The sequence below is a fragment of the Drosophila mojavensis genome, unplaced genomic scaffold, assembly GCF_018153725.1.
Source record: "Drosophila mojavensis isolate 15081-1352.22 unplaced genomic scaffold, ASM1815372v1 contig_74, whole genome shotgun sequence".
Taxonomy (NCBI): domain Eukaryota; kingdom Metazoa; phylum Arthropoda; class Insecta; order Diptera; family Drosophilidae; genus Drosophila; species Drosophila mojavensis.
This window is the reverse complement of record NW_025318899.1, coordinates 18,041,832-18,068,977: the sequence shown is the minus strand read 5'-3', so window position 1 is coordinate 18,068,977 and position 27,146 is coordinate 18,041,832. Positions and strand designations below refer to the sequence as shown.

Here is a 27,146-nt window from a genome sequence, read left to right as displayed (position 1 = left end):
GGCGGGGGACGGCTTGGCCTGACCTGCGTTTCGGCTTTGAGTCTTATGTAATGCGTAGTGTTGCTGCTATTGTTGTTGTTGTTCTTGTTTTGTTATAAGAAAGTTATGTTTTGTTTGCTTCTTTTATTTTATTTTGTTTTCATTTTTTTGTTGTTGTTAGCTTGGCTTGTTGGCTGATGAGCTCTGGCGTAAACAAAACAATTTAGACTGCAAAATTTTTAGCCAGTGTCAATTAACGGTATTTAGCTTAAGTAGCTTAAAAGCTTGCCAGAGCGAAAATATGTGCAGAGACTTAATATATACAAACTATATACGTATATACATACATACATTGTATGATTTATGTTAGATATATACAATATTATAAAATTGCCATCAATTTAGTTTGCAAACATCTTGCAGAGCAGATGCAATTGCCATTGTCGATGTTATCAGCATGTTTGGGCCAATTAAAGGCGCGTGTGGCCCAAAAGTTGCGTATCCCCAGAAGAAAGAAGAAGAGGAGGAAACAGCAATCAGGCCAGACGACGGCACACATACCAAATTAGTATGCCTAAAATACATATATACGTATGTGCATATGTACATGTGTGTGTGTGTGTGTATGTACTCTGTGCAAACACAAAGAGCTCAAGTTTGAATTGATAACTGCCAAAAATATCGCTTCCTTTCAGCAACAACAACAAGAACAGACGAGCGACGCAACAAGTTCAACAGAATCTTTAGTTAATTTTGTTTTCTTTTTTTTCTTTGCTCTGCCTCTTTATTTTTGGTGGCAAAACATTGCGGAAAGCGTTTAAGCAGCGCAGTTTCAAGTTTATTAACAACAACAACAGAAACGACGACGATGACTTGAAGTCAACTCAGCAATCGCAACAATAACAGAAAAAGTGTTGAAAACAGCAAGCATGAGTCGAGCTGAGCCCAGTGGGAGAGAGAGAGTGCAAGAAAGAGAGCAAGACAAGCCGTTGCTTAAGCTCAGCGCAGTGGCCTAACTGAGCAGGACTCACGTTGTAGGCATGTGAAGCCGCCCCTTTCTGTTACGCCACTGTTAATTGCATTTTTGTTTTGTGCTCATTGCACTGTGTGCTGTCTTATTTGTTTTTGTTTTTGTTATTGTTTTTTTTTTTTTTTCAACAGCAAAGCTCTCTTTTGCGCTTTTGCACATGTTTCTCAAGCTGCTGCTGTTATTATTATTACTACTGTTGTTGTTGTTGTTGGTCATCGTTGTCGTTGCTTTTTGTTTGCTCGATGCTCGTAACGGGGTGAATGTCATCAGGATTTGTATTTGCCAAGCGGTCAATTGCCTCTGACTCTTCTTGTTTGTGTTTGTGAAATTGCATTTGTCAGTGATTGTTTGTTGTAATTGTTTTTGCATTTGTTTTTGCTTCTTTTTGCTGTTCTTGTTTTGTTTTTGCTGTTTTTTTTTTTTCTTTTTCCTCTCGAGTGTGTGAAACGCTGACGAATGCATTAAATGAGCTACTTTAGTCGCATACTGCTGCAGATGCATACACACATACATACATATATGCTTTTGTATAATGACACGATTATACAATCGTGACGCGATGCGAACCAGAACACTTCGTGTATTGAAATGCCCTCGAATTGCAGTCGAAAATTGAAATCTGCTCTGATTCCCTGACAGTTGTTGTCGTCGTTGTTCTTGTTGTTGTGGTTGCTGATGAAATTCGGCGACTGTCGAATTTATTTCGAAATGTTTTACGAATATGCTCATTGAGTCATGTGCGCTGCCTGCATTAAGAGATATAAAAAGGGATTTAAGTGCTTAAAGCGTCATCAGTTTTTAATAAGAACAAAAAACTGATTAGCACTGATCAAATTGGTCGATTAAAGGAGTGTAATGATGCTTGTGTGGTTTATATATGTATGTACATAACTTGATATATAAATATATTTATGTATAGGTATTCACATTCTTAACAAAATATTGGGTTTATCACTAATTTTTGTTTTCCAATATATATTTGAGGAATATGCCAGATTTACTTTCTACATTTATCTGTATATCTATGTAAATATATAAACAATTTTACAAATATATACGTATCTATCTCATTAATATATCTGAGCCTTGATCGCTTTATAGTTCGATGTTCCTAGTGCTCCATTTATTGCTCATCAATCGCCCATGCGATAAGCCCACAACACATTTCAGCCATTTGTAAGTCAATGAACCAAACGTACATAGCCAACTATGAAGCATTTATCTATATCTATTTGTGGGCTTTTGCACACACACACACACACACACACACACACATAGACACATAATTCGCTAGTGAATGGCACACACATACACACACATGCACACCATTGCTGACGTCCTTGCTTCAGTTAAAAACGAGCCAAACCAGCAACGAATGACGCTGCAAAAGTCGGTTTTGGTATTTCCTCCGATCTTGACTCAGAGGCTGGCTGGCTGGCTGGCTGAGTCGCTCGTTGCTGGGTTAGTTACCCCCAGCGCGATGGCAATGAACCAGAGAACCATTGACCGACCAGAGCGCAGCCATGCAACTTGCAACAGACGCTGCACGATCCACAGCTCGTTGCGACTTCGGCTCGACACGACTCGAGTTCGCCTCGGTACATGCTGCACAATCGGAAACTTGTTTTTCACTTTGTTTTTCTTTCTTTTTTTCTCCACTTTTTTTTCATTTTGCAAACAATTTGCAACATGCAGCAGAGACGCCGAGTGCGATGTAAAGTGCAATGATCGCGACGAGGCTGCAAATACAGTTGAGCAGTGCAAGAGAGAGAGAGAGAGAGCGTAAGAGAGCGTGATAGGCAGAGGGGGAGAGGTAGAGCAATGTGGATTGCATGTGAATTTATCTGCTGGGACTGTGGCTTCTCTTGGCCTTTGATATTGATCTTAAATAATTCTGCTTCCTCTTAACTAAGTTATTATTTTTCCTTTATTTATTTTTATTTTTTATTATATTTATTTTCATTTTTTATTTTATTTATTTTTATTTTTTATTTTATTTATTTTTATTTTTTATTTTATTTATTTTTATTTTCTATTTTATTTATTTTTATTTTTTTGTATATCCAAAATATGAGTTTTTTTAAATATTTTATTTTTATACATTTACATTTTTATGCAACATATATTTTGCATAAAAATTTTTATTCGATTTACATTCTGAACATAATTTTATTTTTATAATTATTTTCATATTAATATATTTTTTAAATTATTTGTATATGTATGTATATACAACATTTTTATATATATATATATATTTTTTTATTTTGATTATATTTGAATTCATAAATAATTTATTTATGATTTTTACAATTTATTGATAACAATTTAATTTTTTGTTTATTTATCATATGATATTTTATTATATTATATTATACTATAATACAATTTATTAATATAAAATATAGATACTTTTTTTATTTATTTATTTTATTTTCTTTTGTTATGTTATATCTTATGAAACTTTGTGTCATAGAAAATGTAAAATGTACTTTACTTGCTTGTTTTTTAATTTTTCAAGATCATTTAAAAGTAATTATATTTATGTATATATACTACATTAAAGCAAAAGTCTTTTACGTTTTTTACATAATTTCTTCTTTTTTTTTTTGCATAATCAACAATCTGCTTAACTCTCGGTCAGTCAGTCAAATGCAGACCACAATATTTGCGTCAAAACAGGTTCAGAACATTCCAGTTAAAAAAAGTTCTTCTTGGCCAAAAGCAACCAGAGCCAAATTACATACCATGAAGCAAAAGAAGTCAAGCCGAACCAAACCAAGCAAAGCCAAGAACAAGAACAAATAAAGTGCCAAAAAAGCGAAAACCAACAACCAGACAATGGCTATACAACATACGCAAGGAAGGTGAACTAAGAGATACCCTATAGCTAAGAGCTTAGAGCTAAACAGAAATTTGAGAAAATAAAAGCGAGGGAGTGAATGAAGGATATGCCATCAATGAAGATAAAAATTGATTCAGAGAAGCAAGTAGTAGATACCCTATAGTATTATATATACATATAGGATATCTACTACTATAATTTTGTTTATAGGCCTATAAAAAGAAAAACTATTTAGGAAATTCTTACAGCCAAACTCTAGGCAATAAACAATTAGCAAATCCTAGGGTATTTCCTTGTCGTGCACTGACTTAACAAACTCAGCTCTGTGCTGTTAATGTCTTATTAACATGTGTGTGTGTGTGTATTTGGCAATGAACTTGAGACACGCGTGAGTCGTATGCGCAAGTCTTTGCCACATTTTGGCCATAGAAGAGAGCAGAGAGAATGACAAAGAGGCGTGGCCACAAGAGGCGGCCACACTTATGGCTAAGTATATTTGCCAGCTTTTGCATTGTCCCACCTCCGGGCATTGTATATTTAATTATTTTCGGCGTAATAACCTAGATTCGTGGCGTCGACTCTGCGAATGGAGCTATACCCCCTTCCCCTTCCCCCTGCCACTTGACCCAACCTAGCTGTCCTCCTCATTATTCTGCTCATGTTGTTGATTCCATTTACTCTGTTCTTTTTATTTGTATTTTGCTATTTCATCATGGATTCCCTTTTGGTTGGGTTTTCTGTTTGCGTTTTTTTTTTTTTTTTGGCAAGACTTTTTCTTTTCTTTTCATTTTGTTTTGTTTTCTTTCATTTTTCTCATTTTGTTGTTTCACATTCGACGTCGATCGCCATTTTCTTTTTGGCACTTTTTGAACGGTTGTTTTTCATGGCGCAATGTGAATGACACTTTGTCGTTTTGCTGCCCTGAGTCTGTCTGTCCGACTGTCTGTCAGCACGAGCTCTTTCGCACTTTGGCAAAAAAAAAAAAAAAAAAAAAAAAAAAACAGAGCCAAAAAAACTGAGGCACCGTAATAGTTTATTTCAAGTGTCAAACTTGAAATATATTAAAATACTATTATAATAAATAATATATATTATAGAAAATAATCTCATTTAATGTTCCCGAAAATGTGGGAAGCGAAATGTAGATGAAGTTGGGTTAGTTTAGTTTCAGACTCCACTAAATATGATAAATATACATTCTTTTCAAACATATGCTTCCACAACTAGTTCTTTTGGCTGGTTCCCTTCAATGAACTCTTGAACTTGTTTAATGATTCAGCGAGCTATACAGTTCAGTCGGTCATGGTTAGTTCAATTGTTCGATTTGATTTATAGAACTATTGAGCTGTTCACGTACAATATGTTCTATTGAGCTACTCAGCTAGCTTTCAGGGAACGATTGAACAATGCTCTAATTGAATAATACGAACCGCTCATGATTGTGTAAATGATATATGTACATTGTTAATGAACTGCCGAATAACTGATCAAGTTCATAATAGCCTGTAAAATACATATATGGTATGATATGATATGATGTTATGATATGATATGATAGCTTAATTTATTCAAGACACAATTTAAGCTTTGTTTTTTTCAGATTGTGGAAGAGCTCTTATGGTTCTCGAGCTAAACTCAAGTAATTAATTTAGTTTTGCTAAAATCTATAAATATTTGAGTTAATATAACATATCAGATCATCTCAAATAAATCAATGAACTATTAAGCTCATCCAAGTTTAACTCAATAAATTAATTAAGATAAGGAAGTCAATGGAACATTTTTTACTATCCCATATATTTCCTCTATGTCATATAGAATCAATACAAAGCAATAAAATTGTAACTCAGTGAACTGAGAACTGGAAACTACGAACTGATTCAGAACGTGTAACGAAACATTAAGCAGTAAATTTTCATTAACGTAACCCTGTAAGTTTTCCATAATATTTATGGTTGAGAACATAACATATACCTTGGTATGCATGGGATGATTACTCAACCCAGCCATACGGAAGTGTTTGTAAATGGAAAAATTGTTATGCTAAAGAAATAAACAGAAATAAATTAGCAATGCTTAAATTTAATTTTATTACATCTAATGCGTCTTACAAATAGGTAGCATTAGGCACTATGTAAACATTCAGTTGCTGATATCATAAATTCATATATACATATCTAACTATGCTGGCTTAGCTCATTATGATATAAGCTAATGCTCATTATGTAAGAGAAAACCCATTTGGACTGCTCGCTCAACATTTTATGGAAGATACATTATTTAGTCTTCTTCTTCTACTTCTTCTTCTTGCTAAACAGGTACACCGTTTTGTGTGCCTTCGGGGGCTAGAGCGTATACCGTTCTATTTGGATTCCAATTGGATTGTGTGTTAGGTTATGGTTAGATTCTCATGTGTGTCGGTTGGCCTGGAGAAAGGGTCGCTTGATGAATGAACTGTCAGTCGTCAAGTTGCGTTTATAGCCCTGTTCTTTTTTTATGGTACCTGTTCTATGGAGTGAGCCAAGGGACACACTTAGAGGAAGTCAGGTAAGGCAAAGGTGTGTTTCACATTATTACTTTTTTATTGGCTTACATAGATCGATCACATAGCCATATATACACACATATATAATAAATGTATAGTATATAGGTATATAATAATAATCTCAATAAATTATCGCTGGCGACCTCGCTTCATGTTTGTCAAACGCGCAAAAAGCCCTTCGCAGAGTTCATAGCCAGGTAGCCCCAGGTAAATTCGACTCAACTACGCTTCGGTTTATCTTATCATTGAGGCGCACGTGAACTGAACGTCAAACAAGTTTTAACCCAAGTATGACACTCTATAATAGTCAAATATCTTTATCTACTCGAAGGTTGCCGTTTCGCATAGCAAACTACGTTGAACTTCGCTAACAGGCAGCAGTCGACAGACGGCGCAGCGGGAGCTACATAGGCTCTATAAGTATATCTATCAGAGATACTTCAACTCTTCACTTAGATGAACTCATAATGAGCGTTGTTTGCGGTTGAGCCGAACCACACTGAATCCAAAACAAATTCAGATAGATATGTGCCTACAATTGGGATTTGGTAATGGCAAAAATTATGATGATATACTGACGAATGAATACCCTGTACTTGAGAGCAAATGTAGTAAAGGAGTTCGTGTAATGTACTTGAATATTTAAAATATTAATATAATATAATATTATGAAACTCACGTAATATACTTGTATATATATAAAAAATTAAATATATGTATATATATTATATATATTATATTTAATATATATAATATAGCTACAGGTAGCTATGATATTTTATTATAATACAAATTTAGAAAAACATTATTATATATTAAAGACAAGCATTCATATACACATATTAATAAATATATTTTATTTTTTAATATATATTAAGGGATAAGTATATTTCGTGCAAGTTATCGATTAACAGATACCCCGTAGAAAATATTGTTACTCCAAATTTAAAACAATATAAAATGTTTTAAATGCTGATCTGTCTTCCTCTGGCACCTACATACATTTGCATAACTTTACTTTGTACAGGGTATAAAAATAAACCATGTATGTTTATTCTATATACACAATTTCGTCTGTTTGGCTGTTTCTTCTATTTCAAAATTTATGTGCGCTGCTCGCATTTTCGGGTACACACAACAACAACAGCGACAACAAAAGCAACGACAACAACAACAATTATTTCGAAGTTCAAGGTCAGTAAACTTGCTACGCACACGCACAATGGAAACGACGACAGACGACGGCGTCGACGCACACGCAGCGAACCAAAACAGCCGGGCAATACACGCACACACACACACAGCGATACACAGGCATACACACACACGCACACGCACACAGCTTGAGGCACATCAGCAAGCTACAAGAACAGCTCGCGCTCTCCTTCGCTCACACTCTCCCATGTTCTGGCTCTCGCCTTTCGCTCTCGCTCTGGCTCTCCCGCTCTCTAGCTCTCTCACTCGCTCTCGCTGCGGCTACATTTTAATGAAACTAGAACGAATTCAAAATGAGCTGAGCTGCTTTTATGAGTCTATGAGTCGCTTGGTCTCTCGGTCGCTCGGTCGGGGAGCCAAACCAAAACGCAAAAGTAACAAAAAAAAAAAAAAAAAAAAATAACAGAGACAATAATAACAAGAAAATAACAAAACAAAATAAACTTGAACAGAAATACATTTAAATGAGTTTAGGTAAGAATTTGTTGGATTTGTTTGCTGTTGCGGGTGTGAAATTATAAACCAAATGTGTGTATATGTGTGTGTGCATGTGTGCGTCTTATTGGGGGAGTTTTCCTTTGTGGCATTTGTGAGTTGAGTTGCTGTCTGCTGCCTGGTTTTCCTGTTTATATTTGATGATCTTATGCTTTAGGGAAAACCGGTTCATTATTTGACTTTCATTAATCAAAAATAAAACTAATAATAATAAAAACCAAAATCTTTGTTAGCCATTCTAAGCGAAACTGTTGTAGAACTTGTTCAGCATACAATCTGTATTTTTTCTGTTTTTGGTGAGCCATCAAAACAATGGCCAAAATAAAAAAATAAAAAAAAAAACATGGTTCAAAGCACGCAACGAAGGTCGGCCATATTAATTAACTGCGTTGCTCAGAATTTATATATTTCATTAGATTGTGCCAAAGTACATACTATCAAAGATTCATAGATTACGCACTATACAAAAAACTCTAATAGGAAACCAAAAATTAATCTATAAAATCTGAAACATGTCAAAATGGAAATATATTTATAAATATATTATGTCAAGAGGGAAATATATTTATAGATAGATTAATCTATAAAGCCACAACAGATTATTTATACATATTATATTATAATTTAAATGGGAATTTTCATATAGATATATTAATCTATAAAGTCGGCAACGTGACGCAATGGAAAATTCTTTATATGTAAATCTATAACATCTATAAAGCCTAAAACATATTTAAATGTAGATATATTAATCTATAAAATCTAAAATATATTTAAATGAGCAATCTCATATAAATATATTAATCGGAAACATGTTGAAATGGGAAATTCTGTATATTTATTTTTCTTAAATATTACCCATTCATATTTGCCACTGAATTTTCACGTATTTTAATTTCGTTTATGTTTCCCATAAATATTTTCCACTTTACAATAAGAACTGCTTTTTCAGTTTATTTAATTTCTTCTGCTCTCTTGTTGATTCTGAAATCAAAAGTCAGTTCTGTTTGACTGCCTCGCATCGCACTCGCCGTCTCTCACTCTCTGCCTTTCTCACTGTCTCTCTCACTCACTTGGCTACTTTCTTTTGTGCATTGCTTTCTTTTGTGCTGGCTTTCTTTCTGCCTCGACTAGACGCTTATGTAACATCATGTGCTGTTGCTCTTGTGGCCATGGCCTGCTTTTGACCAGCTCTTCGCGTCTCTGCTCATTTTGGTCAATAAAAATGGGTTAATGGGCACCAAGATTTGGGTCTCTTTTCTTATTTAACATGTGATTCGTTTCGTGGAGGGGAAATAAATAAGCTGAAAAGGGCGTGAGATAATGAGAAAGGGTTTCGACAATGGAATGGGCTAAAAGATAGAAGCTATATTCTTTTTTATTTCGAATTCAGGTTCTTTCTTGAGCTATATGAAATGAACAGGTTGATTGTGCCTTATACTGAGATTGACTGAAGCTTAAAATATTATATTGATTTTAAGGTTTAAGGAAATATAGTAAATATAGTAATATGAAGATCTCGAAATTTTATAATCTATTAGTATCAATAATAATTTATTTATATGATTTATCTAGTTAGAAGAAGGAATAAAGAATCCTTTCAAAGAAATATTTTATAGTGTTGTATAGGCAGATTTTTAAAATACATATATACATTTATTTCTGTATATATACATAGATATATAAGTGTGTAGACTCAGACTATAATATATTGTAGCATTCATAGATAGATATAGAATAAATTGATGTATTTTACAATATTATTCCAGGATATATGAATATACATATACGTGTAGATATATAGATAATTTATAACTCTTGATTATAAATAGAGGCTCATGGGTTCGTTAAGTACTGATTGTTTAATAGTTGCTATTATGCTAATGGCAATGAAGGCAATTGTTGGCTTTCAAAGGGGCACATGATTAATGTTATTAACAATTAAATTGTTGTAGGCCGAGCTAATTCTAATGCTAATGCCAGGTGATGTCATATTGACGGCTTGACTTGACTTCAGTTGAAATTGCAGATTTAAAGTTCTAATGCTTAGAAAAAAGCCTATTAAAAACGTTACTGAGAACTTTGGAGCGCGGGCTTAATTTTGTTGATGTGCTTAAATGCCCTGTGATGAAGTAATATGTTGGGGAGTTTGAAGGAGGAGTTTAAATGAGCAAGAGTATAGTAGAATAGTAGATTATATATAATATTTTAAAATATTATAAATTTAATAGCATTAAGTCTTTCTTGCAGCGTATTTGACGTCATGTGATGATCCATATAAGGGTATAAGTTGATAAGAAACAATAAATATCGAGGTCTACTTAAAATTAAAAACAAACTCTTTTATCTCAAACACACACCCTTTCTCTCTCTCTTTCTTCAGCTAGATTTTCTTAGTTCTCTCACTTCTAATTATACCCTGAACCCATTTTCAATGGGAAATCAGGGTATAATGGTTTTGTTGAAATGTATGTAACAGGGAGAAGGAGGCGTGGCAGACCCCACAAAGTATATATATTCTTGATCAGGGTGACGAGCTGAGTTGATTTGGCCCTGTCCGTCTGTCTGTCCGTCTGTCCGTATGTATGAACGCGTCGATTTCAGAAGATATAAGAGCTAGAGACTTCAAATTTTTTTTAAAATGTCCGTAATTACAGCGCGCATATCAAGTTTATCATTAAAAATCGATAACTCATCCCGATCTTTTTTTATCGATAAAAAACCTTATCGAAACCCAGTTATAAAATTATATCTTCTACACCTTTATTGCTAGAGTCTCCAAATTTTTAATGTATGCTTATATACAATTTATACAATTTCGGTTTTTGTTAAAATTTACCCCCCACCTCTAAATTCACCCCCTCACCCTCACTTTTGTAAAAAGCGTATTTCAGATACTAGAGACTTGTGCTTTGGCAATTACATGCATATTCATGTTATAATCATAATCTAAAAGTTTCATGAAGATCGTACGTCCATAAAAAAAGTTATTAAACAATTAAGTTCTCATAGTAAGCGCACACTGCAGCCCATGCGTGTTTATGCGTGGTTGCTTGTATGTGTATGTGTGTGTGTGTATGCGTTTGTGTCTGTATGTGTGTGTGTGTGTATGTGTGTCTTTATGCGTGTGTGTGTGTGTGTGTGTGCGTGTTTCTTGTGTAAGCTGAAAGTCGCGAAAAAGTATTGAAATATCTATTGCTCCAAGGGTTCAGGGGATCTCGTAGTCGAGCAGTCTCGACTAGAGCTTTCTTACTTGTTTTAATATACATTTGTATATATATTTTTTATATATTAAAATTCCTTTTAATATTATAATATACATTTGTATATATACATTTTTATATATTTAAATTCCTTTTTTCAAAGCTCTCTACCATTTTTTTTTTTAGTTTTACAGGGTTATCTGAACTTGCCTTTCTTATGAAATATGAATCCTTAAATTCTCTGGAGACTCTATTCTAGATATTTAGTATTGAGATATTTTCACAGGGTATTTCATAGTCGTAGGTCCATCTCTGTCACTCTCTTTCGGCCTAGGTTTTTTTGCGCTATTCAGTAATATTTGGCAAGTCAGAAAGCAATTGCTCGCAGTTATTAGACTAGAGTTCAAGTAACTTTTGGCCAAGTCACGGCTCAGTTGCCAAGCGGAATATACTTGGCTACTTGGCTCTCGCAGCTAGGCTCAACAACGTCTCATAACTAGGCATATCTGTATATATGTATATGTATATGTGTGTGTGTATATGTATGTATTTGCCGTGCTGGGCATACGCATGCCTCGATTACAAGCGCCTCAAGGCGGCAAACAGGCCCCATTTCAAATGATATGCACAGCAGAGTTGGAATTTAAAATACTTTTAAATGAACTTGAACTTCGGCAGGGAAGAATACAGTAAAACAAAGCCAAAGCTTAAGCTGAAGCTCTTTCAAAGCCAAGGGCGCGGATACGTGAGCCAAATTTTGATTTCTACTTTTGCGCCTAGTTTGATTGCTGTGGTGGGTGGGTGGTTGAGGTTGATGAGGAGTTAGGGGGTGGGGGTGTTGGAGGGGTTTCGTTGATTACGTGGCACGCGGCACGTTTGCCACCATTTTTGGGTGTTGTGCGGCCAAAGAAAGAGAAATGAAAGGTCAGCCGAGGCGAGTCCATTCGATTCGATTCGAATCGAGCCGAGCCGAGGCAATAAAACATCTCTTCAGCGCCCTGTCGCTTAACATCTTTTAGTTAAATTTTATGCGGGCATTATAAAGGAAACAGAAACAGCAAAAGAGAGAGAGAAAAAAAAGAAAACAAAACAATACACAAAACCATACAAAATCAAAGAGTAAAGATGGAGAAACGCACACATACGCACAAAAAAAAAAAAAAAAGAACCCAACAAAAAGCATACTGTTTTTTTTTTTCGACTTTTTTTTTTGCCCAAAAAAATAATGAAAATGTCAATGTCCGAACAACCTTGAAAGCAGTCAGAGGAGAAAAGCTACCAAAGTCAAAGAACAGAACGCATGAAGAGACAACAAGGGAGAGAGAGAGTGAGAGACGGAGGGAGGAAGCCTCTGAGAGAGCGAATGCAGGGCGAACTGGAGAGAGTGGATTGAAGAAGAAGGGCTAACTAAATTTGTAATGCGCATAAACTTGTTCGCTTTAATTATTTCGATCAGAAACTTAGGGCAACATTTTGACTTGCAGATGCCAGCAGTTGAGCATGTTGAGGGAGGCATGCACGATGTGGGCGGGGCGAAAGGGCCGGATTCTGTGGGTACTGCGCATTAGCCTTATTGTTGACTCAGCTCGTGTAGCATATTTGAATAGACAAAAATAAAGGTTTTCAACAGAATTAGTGTGAGCTAGGCCTCAGGTACTCAAAAATGTCTATAGGAAGTCGCAAATATTTTAATTTATAAATTTTAATTAATATATTTTATTTATATGTAAATATTTTTAAAACTATTTACTTTTTAATGCATTTAAAATATTTTTTATTATTTTATATAGTGGGTATATATAAATTATGTATATATTATATTATATATATATATACATATATTATATTATATATAAAAAAATGTAAGAAATATAATATATTTATATGTATTTTGTATAATTTTTTTTTAATATGTGATTAAACTGTTGGAAAACTATAATAAAATATATTTAAATTTGTCTACTTCATACCATAAGTAAATGTTAATATAAATTTTTTAATTCAATTCACATTTAAAAAATTGTTACAATAAATATATTTTTTTTTGCTTAACATAGCATACATGCACTGTGGCGCTCCAAGCGGCCAAAATGAGCAGCCTATAACAAATTCTGCAACTGGCATACAATTTGTGACTTGCTGCCGTAAGATGGCGCTGTTAGCTGCCAAGCGCATAGCCGAATGGATCACATATTTTCACAAATATGCGTATTTGTGTTGATATAAATATCGATATAAAATTTTACTAGCATAATTAATCAGTTGCCAAATTTTGTGAGTAATTTATACTCGTAACACTCTACAATTCTAATCCTTGTTGCTTTCAATTGAAGTACGAAACATAGCTGAAAATCTGTAAGCAGCAGCAGAATATTTGCCTCTGCTCACCATAGATGGCGCTTTAGCTAATATTAACTTGGCGCTCTTTGCACACAACATTTTAAGGCCTCTTAAAAATATGCAATGAATTTTTACATTTGAAATGATTTGAATTTGAAATTTATTTTTTAAATAATAAAATTTAAATAAAAGACAAAAATAATAATAATAAGTACAAAAATAAAAAACTAATTATTATATTAAATTTAAAAGTAAGTTTTTTTAAATAAATATAAATTTTAGTTAATTTGCCTTCATATGCATTTTCACTCTATTTTTTATTGAAAATGAAGAACTATGGACAATTGTGTTTGAAGCTTTTTGATTGCCTTATGCTAAACCATAATAGTTGGCAAGCTTTGCGAGAGCAAAAATTTACAGTTGCACTTTGACGTCATTGCACACGTTTGAAGGAAAAGCCGAATTGAGTTCATGAACGTTTGTCGACTTCAATTTGCTCTCTGGCTACAAAATGTGCATAAAGTGCACTCACACAACCACACACATATATATATATATATATACAGAGAGAAGGCAAATACATTTGACAGCGGCGACAGCCACAGCAACAGCAACAGCAACTAGAAACAGGCCTGTGTGTTGCATGCAACGAGGTCACGTGCAGTTTACAATATGGCGCTCAGCGCAGGCGGGCGAATGAACTGAATTGACCCGCTTCGCAGTAACCTCTAAAAACTTTTGATTCACTTATGCGATATTGGCCTGAACAGCGATTATACCTATACATATATACGTATATGCATATACAAATATATGCATTGGCAAAATGTAATTGCTTGAATCAACTCGTGAGCATAATCAAGAGTTGTTTAAAGCTTAACTATGAATTGCTGCATTATTTTGAGTGTTTGTTTTGAGCTACCGCAAATATGAGCTAACTTAAATCTTATAATCCATATTTTTTTTTAGATTGAGCTATATAAATAATGTATAAATAATTAAACACAAAAATCATAACCAATTAAGCAATTCTTAATAGTGTTTCTTAGGGCTTACATCATTAATATAATTAATAAAGATTTAGGAAACTAATAAAGATAAAATAATATTAAAAATTTTAAAAAATATTGACACTAACATTATATTAATATTATAAATATATAATATTAAAAATAAATATATCAAATTAAAAATAAATATATAATATTATAAATAATTTCTTTTTGAGAATGAAACATGTTTTACTATAAATTTATTTTATTTATATTTTTTAGACATTTATATATATATATATATTTTTTTTTATAGACATATTAATAGATTATGAATTTATGATTTCGTTCTATTTTTTTTCATTTATATTTTGTATATTTTTTATTTTAAATAACTAGTCTTGAATTATTAAACAATCTGTTAAAATATTGATTTATTATTATTATTTTTTATGAGAAAAAAAAAATAATAATAATAATAAATTAAGTAGTTATTGAAGAATTTTCTATAATAATTCTCGCTCTTGATATATGAGAGCTTACAAACTTTTCTACTCGATCGAGTAATTCTATAAGACCATCTAAAGCTCACAGCAAATTGAAGCAGAGCATGCTATGTAAACGCATGATCTATGTTGCCTTTCTTAGCTATTAATCATTCAGACAGTCTTTTAGCTCAAAAGCAGCTGCTATAACCACAGCTCGCTAGCATTTCCGTTCGCTGTTGGCGAGCATAAAAAACGTGCAAGGCAAAAACGAGAAAAAAGCTTTCAAAAAGCTCAACTCAAATGCTGAGTGCTGGCTCTCAATGGCTGCAACTAAGGTGTGTGAGTGTGTGTGTGTGTGTGTGACTGTCGAGAATACAAATTAAGTGCAAGTTCAACACAGACACAAACACACAGACGCAGCTGCCACGAGTGTGTGTGTGTGTGTGTGGCTGCGTATCTGTGTGTAAATTTAGATCGAGGCTATTGCTTTACAATGCTGCGCGAGCATTCAACTCTCGGTTTAGTTTTTGTCGCAAAAAATTATGTTGAATTTATTTATTGTAACGAATGAACGAATGAACAAAAGCGAATGCTCTATGCTCCCTCTCTCTCTTTCTCCCTTTAGTTGTGCCTCTCTATGTGTCTCTGCGATTGCGAAATGCAAATCGTGTAGGCCGCTGCAACGCTGCAACATGGACACAATACACACAAATAGACGAGTGCATTAATCAGTCGACATTTATTCTTATGAGTTATTTGACTTAGTTTTTGCTGCTCGACAAGGCTGCCAGCCGTGCACAGGTGAAAAACCTCTAATGACATTCGACTCTCATCTCTGAGCGCAAAATGCTTTTCAATTTAAATTGTTTTTACTTACGTTCGAATGGCTAGCAAAGTGCTGGACGTTAACGTGTGTGTGTGTGTGTGTAGATGCGTGGGTAGCAAACAGATTTGAATAACTCACCTGAAAGGAAATAGAAGTGAATGAAGAGTTAGAGTAAGTTGATATTTATTAAAAATTTATTTATATTATTATTTGAGATTTTTATTGTAAATATTAGAAGAAAATAATAATAATTTTCTCTATGTATGGGAAAAATATTTGGCAAGCAATATATTTATAAATGATGATGGTTTTAGATGACAATAGGAAGATGATTATGATTAGATGATTATAGGAAATATTTTAATGAATTTTTTAAATATATTGATTGTAAAAAAATTATAGTATGTTTGTATTATATATATTAATATATGTTAAGACTACAAAAATGTTTTTTTTTTTTTTAATTAATTAAAAAATAGTTTATATAAAGCCAGATAAATATGCTTAGCCCAAATAGGATTATATGAATCATCAATATTCCATTCTGTCTTTATATAAAGGAATATTTAATTAATTGATGATTTATAATTATTAATATTTTGTTTGGCTTATATGGGTTTCTTATTTTAAATAAATTATCTGTTTATTCATACACATTTTACTTTTTCAAAATTATAGTTTATGATCTGTTTTCTAATTAATATTAATTTCACTTTTAAACGACCAATAAAAATATGAATTTCTCATTTAAAAGATTTAACCCACAGCTGCTTAGCTAAGCAACCCTTTCACTCATATTTAATGATTATTTAAAGACCTAATTCGACTCCAAACTTTAGCTTCGTTTACCTAACCCTCATATTTAGCTTATTTTCTTCCCCTTCCCACTTTCTCAGTCCAACCTTGCGAATGCTTAATATGCGCTTCGATTGCCCACTTTATGGCGCACGCTGCGAATGTGTAATATGTCTGCATTTATTTGCTGTCGATTTATTAACGACAAATAAAAGCAATTAGTTGTTTGTGCATAGACACACGCACAAACACACACACATATACATACGCACATAAATGTTCTAGGTACACGTATGTATGGAAATCTATTGCGGCTGCCACAATTGATAGCGCGAACCCTCCCCCTTCCTCCTTAGACAGTCGCACAGCAGGCAAATTTTATTAGGTCATGAGACGGGCGGACGGACAGCCAAACTGTTTGCCTGCCAGCCTGCCTGTTATAGCATGGGGGATTTCATATCGCGACGTACATCGACTATGGTGATAATAGAAATAAACACAATCACACGCACACACACACAGAGAGAGGCGTACGCATACTTAGACACAGATATCAGCGCAATTCGCTAGCGAAAAAACAGAACCAGCCTTCGGGTCAATGAACGAGGCAAAGGCACAAGCGAATTCCAAGGCCAAAGCCACGGCGCATAGAACCCCAAAACGAGAGAGCTTTAGATAGTCGCAGTAGCGTACGATAAGAGGGAGTAAGAGAGAGCGAGAGTGTCAGAGAGAGAGAGAGAGAGAGCAGGACTGGGAGTGGAAACGGGAGCAGAGAGAGCTCAACGGTTTTCTTGCGTTGGAAGTGAAAACAAATGTGCAAAATATTTCCGAGTAAAGGAAAAGCATTGGGAAAACATGAGGTGACTTGACTCTGAATCGGTCATATTAGCTGATTATAAAGAAACCATTTGGCCACATTCTCAAGTGGACATAAAATGATCTAAGCTTTTGCAACTATTTTGCTCGGTTATCTTATCTAGGTTCGAAGTAAATAATTTCTTCTAAAATATTGTCAAGAATAAATAACTTCTAAAAAATTGTCAAAAACTAAATCTGCCATGGTATAACTTTTGTTTGGTTAGTATAGAAATGAGTTATATATTTTTAAAATAATTTTTTGAAATGAACTCCTATTTTAATTAAACAAAATTTAGAATTATATAATTATTAAATTTAAAAAAAAAGTTAAATATTCAATAAAAATATATCAATATGCAAAATATTTAATAACATTTATTGTTCATATTATTTAATATATAATATGCCAAATATTCAACATTTATTATCCAAACTATTTAATGTAAATGTTTATGCTAAATAAAAACCTAATATCTAATTTAAAAAAATAAATAATAATAATAAAATAAAAAATATATAAATGAGATATAGTATTGAATAATATTTTTTATTTTTATTTATTTATTTTATTTTTTGTAAATAATCAAAATTGAAGTAATAGAAAATATTATGAATTTCTACATTTGCATGATATTTAAAATATATTTAGTAATATTTAAAATATAAAAAAAAATTTAATACAATGTAAGAATTAACAAAAATAAAAAAAAAAATAAATAAATAAAAAATAATAATTTCTAATTTGAAAATAAATAAAGCTATAATTTAGGTCAAATAGTTGCGCTTTTCAGCTCATATAGCTCGAAACACCTTTCAAATAATTTTTAGGTATTTAAAAACATTTCGCTCCGCTTCTTCTTCCACTTCCAGTCGTAGTGCAATTAAAGTTTATCAAACGCCACGCTCTGTATGTTTGCATGCCCTAGCCATTATCTAATATATGTATAGAAATTCGCACACAAAGTCGTGAAGTAGTTTGTCACAGCACTAAAAAAAAAAAAAAAAACAGGCACAGAACGACCACAAATCGAAATGACAGAAAAACGAATAAAAATGTCATGAAAAACGACTTGGAAAAATTGAAGAAAAAAAGTCGTAAATAAAATCTATATGAATGCCACAAGAATGACAACAAATGCCCTAAATACTTGATGCTGAGCGCATTTGTGCCACGTGTTTTTGTGTCTGTGCCACAAATGCATGAAATATGCTGATTCGAGCACAGAGCGTGGCCTGAACTGCTGCTGCTGTTGCCTCAGACACAGAGTGAGGGGGCGTATGAGCAATATTTTTGTTCTGGTGGCCAACGAAGAAGACAGCTTGTTAATTGGGCAGCTCGCAGCTTGAATTGAATTGTTGACCATCAAATTGAAAGCGAAATTATTGCGTCGACCGGCTTTACGCATGCCCCTGTTCCATGCATCCACCCTTTCATCAGCGCCCCCCTTGTCGCACAGAGCCCATTTCTATTTCTATCTATATTTCTATAGAGAGACGGCAGTCAACGGCGTTTGCCAAGTTCAACGACCGCACAAGTCCATGGCCTAGATTTTACAATAACAAAGCTCGTATCGTTGTAGTTCTCGTCGTTGTTGTTGTTGTTGTTGTCGTTGTTGCTCTTGTTGCTTTTACTTTCGTGCATTAGCTTCGGCGTGTGTGTGTGTGCCTCGGCTGTTTCGTCGTTTAGATTTGCCGACTTGTCGCACGTCCCTCACCTCTCACAGTTCTCTCATCTCTCAGTGTTCACCCTCACTCGTTTGTTACGCATTCTCCTGCTCATTTGCCGTTCTTTTCTGATATTTGCTTAGCTTATATAAATATATGTATATGTATATTATAATTGGCATATGCGGCGTATGATTAACGTTTGCTTAATTAATATTAAGTATACGTCAGCGTGGCACACGGAAGATGGAGGGAAGGAAAGGGAAGGCGAGTTAGAGAAAAGGGATTTAGCTTAAATTCTGAGAGAGAAAGCGAGAGATGGAGAGAAAGAAAGACAAGGAGAAAGAGTGATAGAGACAGAGTCTAAGTTAAGCTGAGCAACCCTATCGCGCATATTTAAAGGGTATTTAAAGAGCGAAAACATTGTTGCCTGCTATCGCTATATGACGCGTTTCAATTCTGTTGATTTGCACGATGAAAATTTAGGTTAATGAGTTCAATGACCGCTGAGGCAGCGCACAAAATACGCCATAGAAAGCGAAAGTATTTCTCATTTTTGAGCAAGCAAATTGAGCAAATCATATGATATATATGTATATATAGAATATATATACATTTGCATAATTAGTTGATCTAATTTGTTAATTCTAGCCAGCTCACTCACCAGCTAAGACTCGACCAATTAAACGTTCCGTATCATCGATATGTTTGGCCTGAGCGAACAGATCTTCGCGACTTCCCACAGTCATTTTTTTTTAATTTTAGGCAAAAGTTTATTGATTTGAGCTGAATTTGATATTCTTTGAGCGGCGAGTACTTTTAATTATATTTTTGTGTGCTTTTAATTTTAATTTATTTTTTAATTAATTATAACTATTAAGCAAAGTCCTATTATCACTTGATTTTTCTTGTTTAGCAATTTCTTATGGCACCTTTTCAGTTCTTTGTTTTTAGATTATTTGTAAAATTGTATAAGCTAGCTAACTATGTTTAGTCTCTAGATACCCGTTAGATTGGCAAATGATTTGATCTATTAAAATATGATTTAATTTTCGTTAGAAATATCACAAATTAGCAACAATTGCACTGGCACATTCGCTTGGAAATGACAATTTTTTACGGGTTTTATTTTTGGACAAGTCTTTATGCATTTTCATCTAGTAAATGCAACAATTAGTTTACACATGATTATTTTAAGCACTTCTAACTGGAAAATAAATTATGCATTTAGGACTTTAATTCTCTCTCACAAATTTGTTAATTATTTATTTATGACACTTGGATTGATTTAAGCTATTGTTATTGCATACAACATTCATAAGATTTTTCGCAAAAATATTGCCGAAAAGGTTTTTGAGCGCCAAGCACCGGAACAACAACACAAACACACTGTCAATGAATGTTTTACCCAACACTAACAGCCCAACACACAGCTGGCGGCACCCAAAAGCTTTTACAGTTGCTGTTATGTTATTAACAGTGAGACTGTTTTGATACTTTGCTTTGATAAAGCAAAATAAAAATTACATATATATATATATATATATATATATATATATATATATATATATATATATATATATATATATATATATATAATTTAGTGTAAAATATAAATAGGAATGATTTTAGAATATATATACAATTTATATAGCTTTATTTTAAATAGAATAAACTGATTGCCACTTGTAATTGAATTTTACTGCTGTTATCTGCAGTAGTAACGGCTGCTGCATAGCAGAACAGCTGGCTAAGGTAGGTCTGATCGCTGGAGCTGTTATACTCAATTGGGCATATCTGCTGATGTTTCAGCACTGTTAAGCTAAATAATTCTGTTTACTCGCAATGTTATACTCAAATGGAAATGTGCTGTAAAAGCTTTGCTTCAGAGTGCTAATGAGCTTTAGCTGCATCTAGGCGCGTGAGTTCAAAAGACAAATTTATGGATATCAGTTTTAAGAATTAAATTGTAATTATAAGAGTTAATGAATTGAATCCAAATATTAGGTTTTATTTTTTTTTTGTATATGTCCGTAATTCATGCATATCCTATATTCAAAGAATTTCTTTCGATGCGACAGGCAACATATTATCCTGCCGAAAGTTAAATGAACTGTAAAAATGTCAATGACAGAAGAAACATTCAAGGCCGCGTGACGAACAACGAACTACACATAGCAGAGCCAACTTAGACTCGGACGTGAGAAAGTTATTGAAGCCAATCTCTGTGTTTGTATCCATGCCAGATTTTGAATATGTGTATGTGTGTGGTCACAACATAATCCTTGAGCTACATATTCAACCGGCCCAATGCTCAGTTTTCAACTAACGCGACTAACAGCGCGACATTGAGAGCTGCAGCGAAAATGTCAGCGAACGTATTTGAACCTTTTATATGCTCCTGCAACTCTTACACAGACATACCCAGACCCAAGTGCCACCCACCCACTGCCTGCCCCACTTGCTGCCTCGCTCTGCATTTTATACAAATTGCCAGTGCCTGCAACGGTGGCAAGTTTGCTTTTTTTTTTTTTTCTCAGTTTCTGTGTCGTTGTCCGAGTTCAGGGTCAGTCGAGTTGCATTCATACCATGGGCTGGCGCTTTGTTCACTGTCGTTGGCTTATGATTGTGATTGTGCTGGTGCTGGTGCTTGTGCTTGTGGGTTGGAGTGGGTCGTCGTTGTTTAGGTTGTTCGATTGTTGTTCGCTTTGCTGGTCCATTAAGCGTGTTAAAACGGCAGCTGCATTGCCGTCAAACCCAAAACTCTGCTCCACTCCACGCTCCCAGCACTCTAGAGCACATTTCGAGCATTGGACGCAAATAGTCAAGAGAATGTGCTGAATACCCTGTGTGATTGAAAGGTCACTTTTGGAATGGAACGTTGGCTGACGAATGAGTCTAGTGGGTGAGAGAGACTTTGGGCTGACCTGGCCAGAACAGAACTTAGCTGAACAGAACTTAACTCTAGGTTCTAATCTTAGTAGTTCTGACTTTATTATGAGTTAAACTATATTATAAACGAAGAATCAGATATTTGTAAAGTTCTGAAACATTATTATGCATATATTAAAAAATATATATATAATTTATTATCTAAAAAGATATTTTATCTTTCTCATATATATAGACTTTGAATCTAAAATTAAAATAAAAATCTATGAAAATAATATTTTAAAAGAACTTTTTAGTGTAATATTTATATACTTTTTATATAGATGCATAAAGCTGTGCTCATAAAAATAGTAGTAGAGATTTAAGTTTTTGAAACTCTTGAATAGGATCCTTACATATTTACTTTTTCTTTAGAGATGAACGTAAAGAAAAGAGAGAACAAAATCCTATTATTTTGGTTATTTATATTTAACGAATTCACATAGATGCATTAGAACTGGGCAGTTCACAGAAATAGTAGTAAAAAAAAGTAGTAGAACATTTATAAATAAACCCAAATTAAAAATAAGTGGAATATTAAATTTAACTGATTGGCATTTATTAAAATTGTAATCTTTTTTTATATTATTTATTTCATATCTCCATCAATCTGCTCTCATAGCTACCTAATTTCACATCTCGTATCTATTTATTTGTACAGGTCACAATATGCTTTGCCTTTGACGTCGTCAAGCCAAGCGCCACGTTTGTGACCTTCTGCTGTCTGTTGAACTCGGAAAATCGGGCAAGGACACCAGCCACAAGAGTTTGTCAGGCTTGCGGCCTATACTAGCTGCTACAATGGCCACAGCTGCGCTGTCAGCCATGCAAATGACACAGAAGGCGTCTATTAATGGCTGACAGCATTGGGAGCACATAAAAAAAATAAATAAAGTGCGGATCTTTAATTAAATACGGCAATAAAATTCAAATTCCAGTCAAGTACTTTGGCGTTTGCTCTCCATAATATAGTTATATTGTTGAGATTGTGTGGGTGTGGATGTGGATGAGGGTGTGTGTGTGGGCGTGCCTAACTGCCTGTGCAATCGAGAGCTGCCACTGTCATTGTCCTGAATGAAGTGCAATGACTCTGTCTAAGGCCAATCTAAATGACATTCGAAAAAGCTACCTAAAGGCAGCCCAAAAGCTGTGCAGGGAGAGAGAGTGAGAAATAGAAAGAGAAAGCTTTAAGCTTTAGCTGTGATTGCGAACTATAGAAATGATAGATCTAGATATACAAATAATGCGTAATTCCAGTTTTTTTAATTTGATTAGGCTTTTAATACTTTTATGTTTTTTTTTTAATACTTAGAATTTATAAAGTTTATATAATTTGTATAATTAATATAGCATACATTTTTGTAACAGCTATACATATATAATTTTAATTTTAAAAAGAAGAATATATTAAATTAATGTAAATCAATACTATATATAAATTTATATCTACAATACAATTTTCGAGTTGATATAAACAACAAAATTGAAATATATCAATGTTTATGTATAATTAATATAATTTTTGTTATTCAAAAATATATTTGATAAATAAACAAATAATTAAATAATTAAACCTAGCTTATTTTAGTATATTCTTAAACGGTATTTTATAGAAAATATATGTTATTATATTATTTTAATTATTAAATTGATTGTAACAAATTATAAAATGTGAGAGTCGAAAATTATATATATATATTTTTTTTTTTAATTTTAATTAAATGCGCTAAATAAACAAATAGTAATAAAACTCAGCTCAACTCTTGTAAATCAATAATTTATATCGGATATACACTATCTGCTATAACAATCTTCGCCTAATAAAAACAAAATTAAGCTATATCAAATGCATGCCAGTCGCACAGCCAAAAGGAAACGCAAAGCTTCGCTCTAGGCGCTTGCGAGCGAGCGAGCGAGAGGCACAGTATGAGGAGAGTTTGGTGCCAGAGCGAGCGCCTCATAGGATGAACAGAGAGCAGCAGGCAGGCAGGCAGGCAAACATAACAAAAAAGTGCTACGCACACACACACTCACGCACACGCACAATGAGAGAGGGAGAGAGCGACAACAACAACAGCAACAACAATGATGATGATATTCCACTTGGCCCAGATTATTTTGAAGGTCGCACATTATCGACGGTCGTTCACCTATTTATTTGCCGCCGCCCGAGTGCGCGCCTTCGTTTCCGTTCGGCTCGGCAGAGTTTTCGGCTGCTGTTAGGCCCATTCATATATATGCGTGTACATATATATATACATATGTATGTAAGTGTTGTATATAGAGAAACAGCCGTGGCATTAGGTGTATATTTAATCAGCAGTTTTTCTTTATTGTTGCTGCTGCTATTGAGGCGCGTGCACATTGTGCGACAGTTGGCTCTTTATTATGTGCGTGTGTATGTGTGTGTTGGATAGAGTATATATGTGTGTGTGTGTTGGGTAGAGGAAATAACAAAATAATGCGGAAAAGCTTTGAAGCAAGTCTTCCATAACCCATACGTACCGTATGCCTGCCTGACCTCTCTCGCTCCTTCTCTCTCTCACTCATTCTCTTTCACACTCTCACTCTGTCTCATGCTCCCACTTATTTATTGCTGTATTTATTATGAATTTCGCTATGAATTGAATGTGTTTTTGGTTGTATGTGTTTTGTTTGCTAATACGCTTTATTGACGATGCGAGAGGCATAAACAAAATATTTATAAATACCAATAATGTCTGCACGTGTATGCGTATATGTATGTACGTATACATATATACATTTATGTATATATTTAGGCATAAAAGGAATAATCTGTTAGCTATACATAAACTGCAGATAACATTTACCATAATACCTATTTCTAAAAGATTTACTTAAGCTTAATTTAAATAAAATTAATTATGATTTTTTTATATGTTAAATATATGTTATATATGCTAAACTTATTTATAAAATAATAATAATAATATATATTAATAATAATTATAAATAAAATAATAAGCTAAACAAAAAAAAAACAGAGATAGAGATGGGAAGAAAGATTTTTAAAAATGTGCAAAAAAAAATATCAAATTTAATAAAAAAAAAAATATGTTAATCTTAATATTAATTAATATACGTTTAAAATTGTTTTCAAAAATTGTGGTTTAAAATTGTTTTCAAAATATTCTGCTTCAGAGGTGTTTTTTTTTTTTTTTTTTTTTTTTTTTTTTTTGTTACGAACACTTCTATACTTATTTATATATATTGTATATATCCGTTTCTATTACATATTTATATATATGAATATATACTCAAGTTAATTTCTCAACTCAAAAGCCAACAAGTGTGAATAGTTGGCTACAAAAAAAGGTGTTGCGTTGCAGCTTAATGTCTCTTTATTAATTGCTTCTCTAGGCCAAGTTCAAAACCATAATAAACAAGTAAGAAAGCTCTAGTCGAGACTGCTCGACTACGAGATCCCCTGAACCCTTGGAGCAATAGATATTTCAATACTTTTTCGCGACTTTCAGCTTACACAAGAAACACACACACACACACACACGCACGTACGCACACACAGGCATACATACACACACACGCATACAGACACACATACACACACACACTCATACATACACAAACTCATACACACACACACATACACACACACATACACAAACACATACACACACAAGCAACCACGCATAAACACGCATGGGCTGCAGTGTGCGCTTACTATGAGAACTTAATTGTTTAATAACTTTTTTTATGGACGTACGATCTTCATGAAACTTTGAGATTATGATTATAACATGAATATGCATGTAATTGCCAAAGCACAAGTCTCTAGTATTTGAAATACGCTTTTTACAAATGTGATGGTGAGGGGGTGAATTTAGAGGTGGGGGGTAAATTTTAACAAAAACCGAAATTGTATAAATTGCATATAAGCATACATTAAAAATTTGGAGACTCTAGCAATAAAGGTGTAGAAGATATAATTTTATAACTGGGTTTCGATAAGGTTTTTTATCGATAAAAAAAGATCGAGATGAGTTATCGATTTTTAATGATAAACTTGATATGCGCGCTGTAATTACGGACATTTTAAAAAAAATTTGAAGTCTCTAGCTCTTATATCTTCTGAAATCGACGCGTTCATACATACGGACAGACGGACAGACGGACAGACGGACAGACGGACAGACAGACGGACAGGGCCAAATCAACTCAGCTCGTCACCCTGATCAAGAATATATATACTTTGTGGGGTCTGCCACGCCTCCTTCTGCCTGTTACATACATTTCAACAAAACCATTATACCCTGATTTCCCATTGAAAATGGGTTCAGGGTATAAAAATGGGCTTTGGCTGTAATAAAAATATACAAAAAGAGAAAAAGAATAAACAACGACAACAATAGCAATAGGCGAAAACAAAATGCCAAGCAACAAATCGATGGACCGAAAGGGGACGCGCAACAAAGGAAGGGGAAGTGTGAGCAAGAGCGAGAGCGACAGAGAGAGGGCAAACAAGTGAGAATATTAAGGGCGACAGAGTCAACGCAAGACAAATTTGGGTAGGCAGAAACGGGAGACCTGGTATGTATGTCTGTATGTAACGTTATTTTTAGCTCGGAAAAACAGGCAGGAAAATGCAAAGAGCAGGAGTGAGGGAGAGTGTGAGAGAGTGAGAGAGAGTAAGGCAGGCTGTCGTTTAGGCCTAGCACAACAGTGCGTGCATTGAGCTTGAGCCTGGGCAGGAGGCTGCTTGGGTGGTTGGGGCTGTGTGATTGGGGCTGTGCTGGGGCTGTGCTTGGGGGGTGTTTGACACATTGACCATGAATTTGAGTTCTGCGTCGCAGAGAATTGTAACAGCTTGGTGGCAGATTTTTGCCAAACTTTTACGCGTGGCAAATTTCCAGCGAAATATGCAAAGTGACAAACGCTTTCGTGTGTGTGTGTGTGTGTG

General features: G+C 33.9%; 1 protein-coding gene across 2 annotated transcripts in view; it reads right to left on the bottom strand.

The window, feature by feature from the left end:
- Positions 1 to 27,146, bottom strand: part of LOC6582911 (ecdysone-induced protein 75B, isoforms C/D) — a 117,820-nt gene that overhangs the window by 72,655 nt on the left and 18,019 nt on the right. The window contains exon 1 of one of the 2 annotated variants that reach the window (XM_044010080.1): positions 19,941 to 20,040. The exons of the other annotated variant lie outside the window; for it this stretch is intronic. Coding sequence (XP_043866015.1) covers positions 19,941 to 20,025 — 85 coding nt within the window. The 5' untranslated portion in view covers positions 20,026 to 20,040. Of the gene's footprint in view, positions 1 to 19,940; positions 20,041 to 27,146 lie in introns of those variants that run through there. 2 annotated transcript variants of the gene reach the window in all.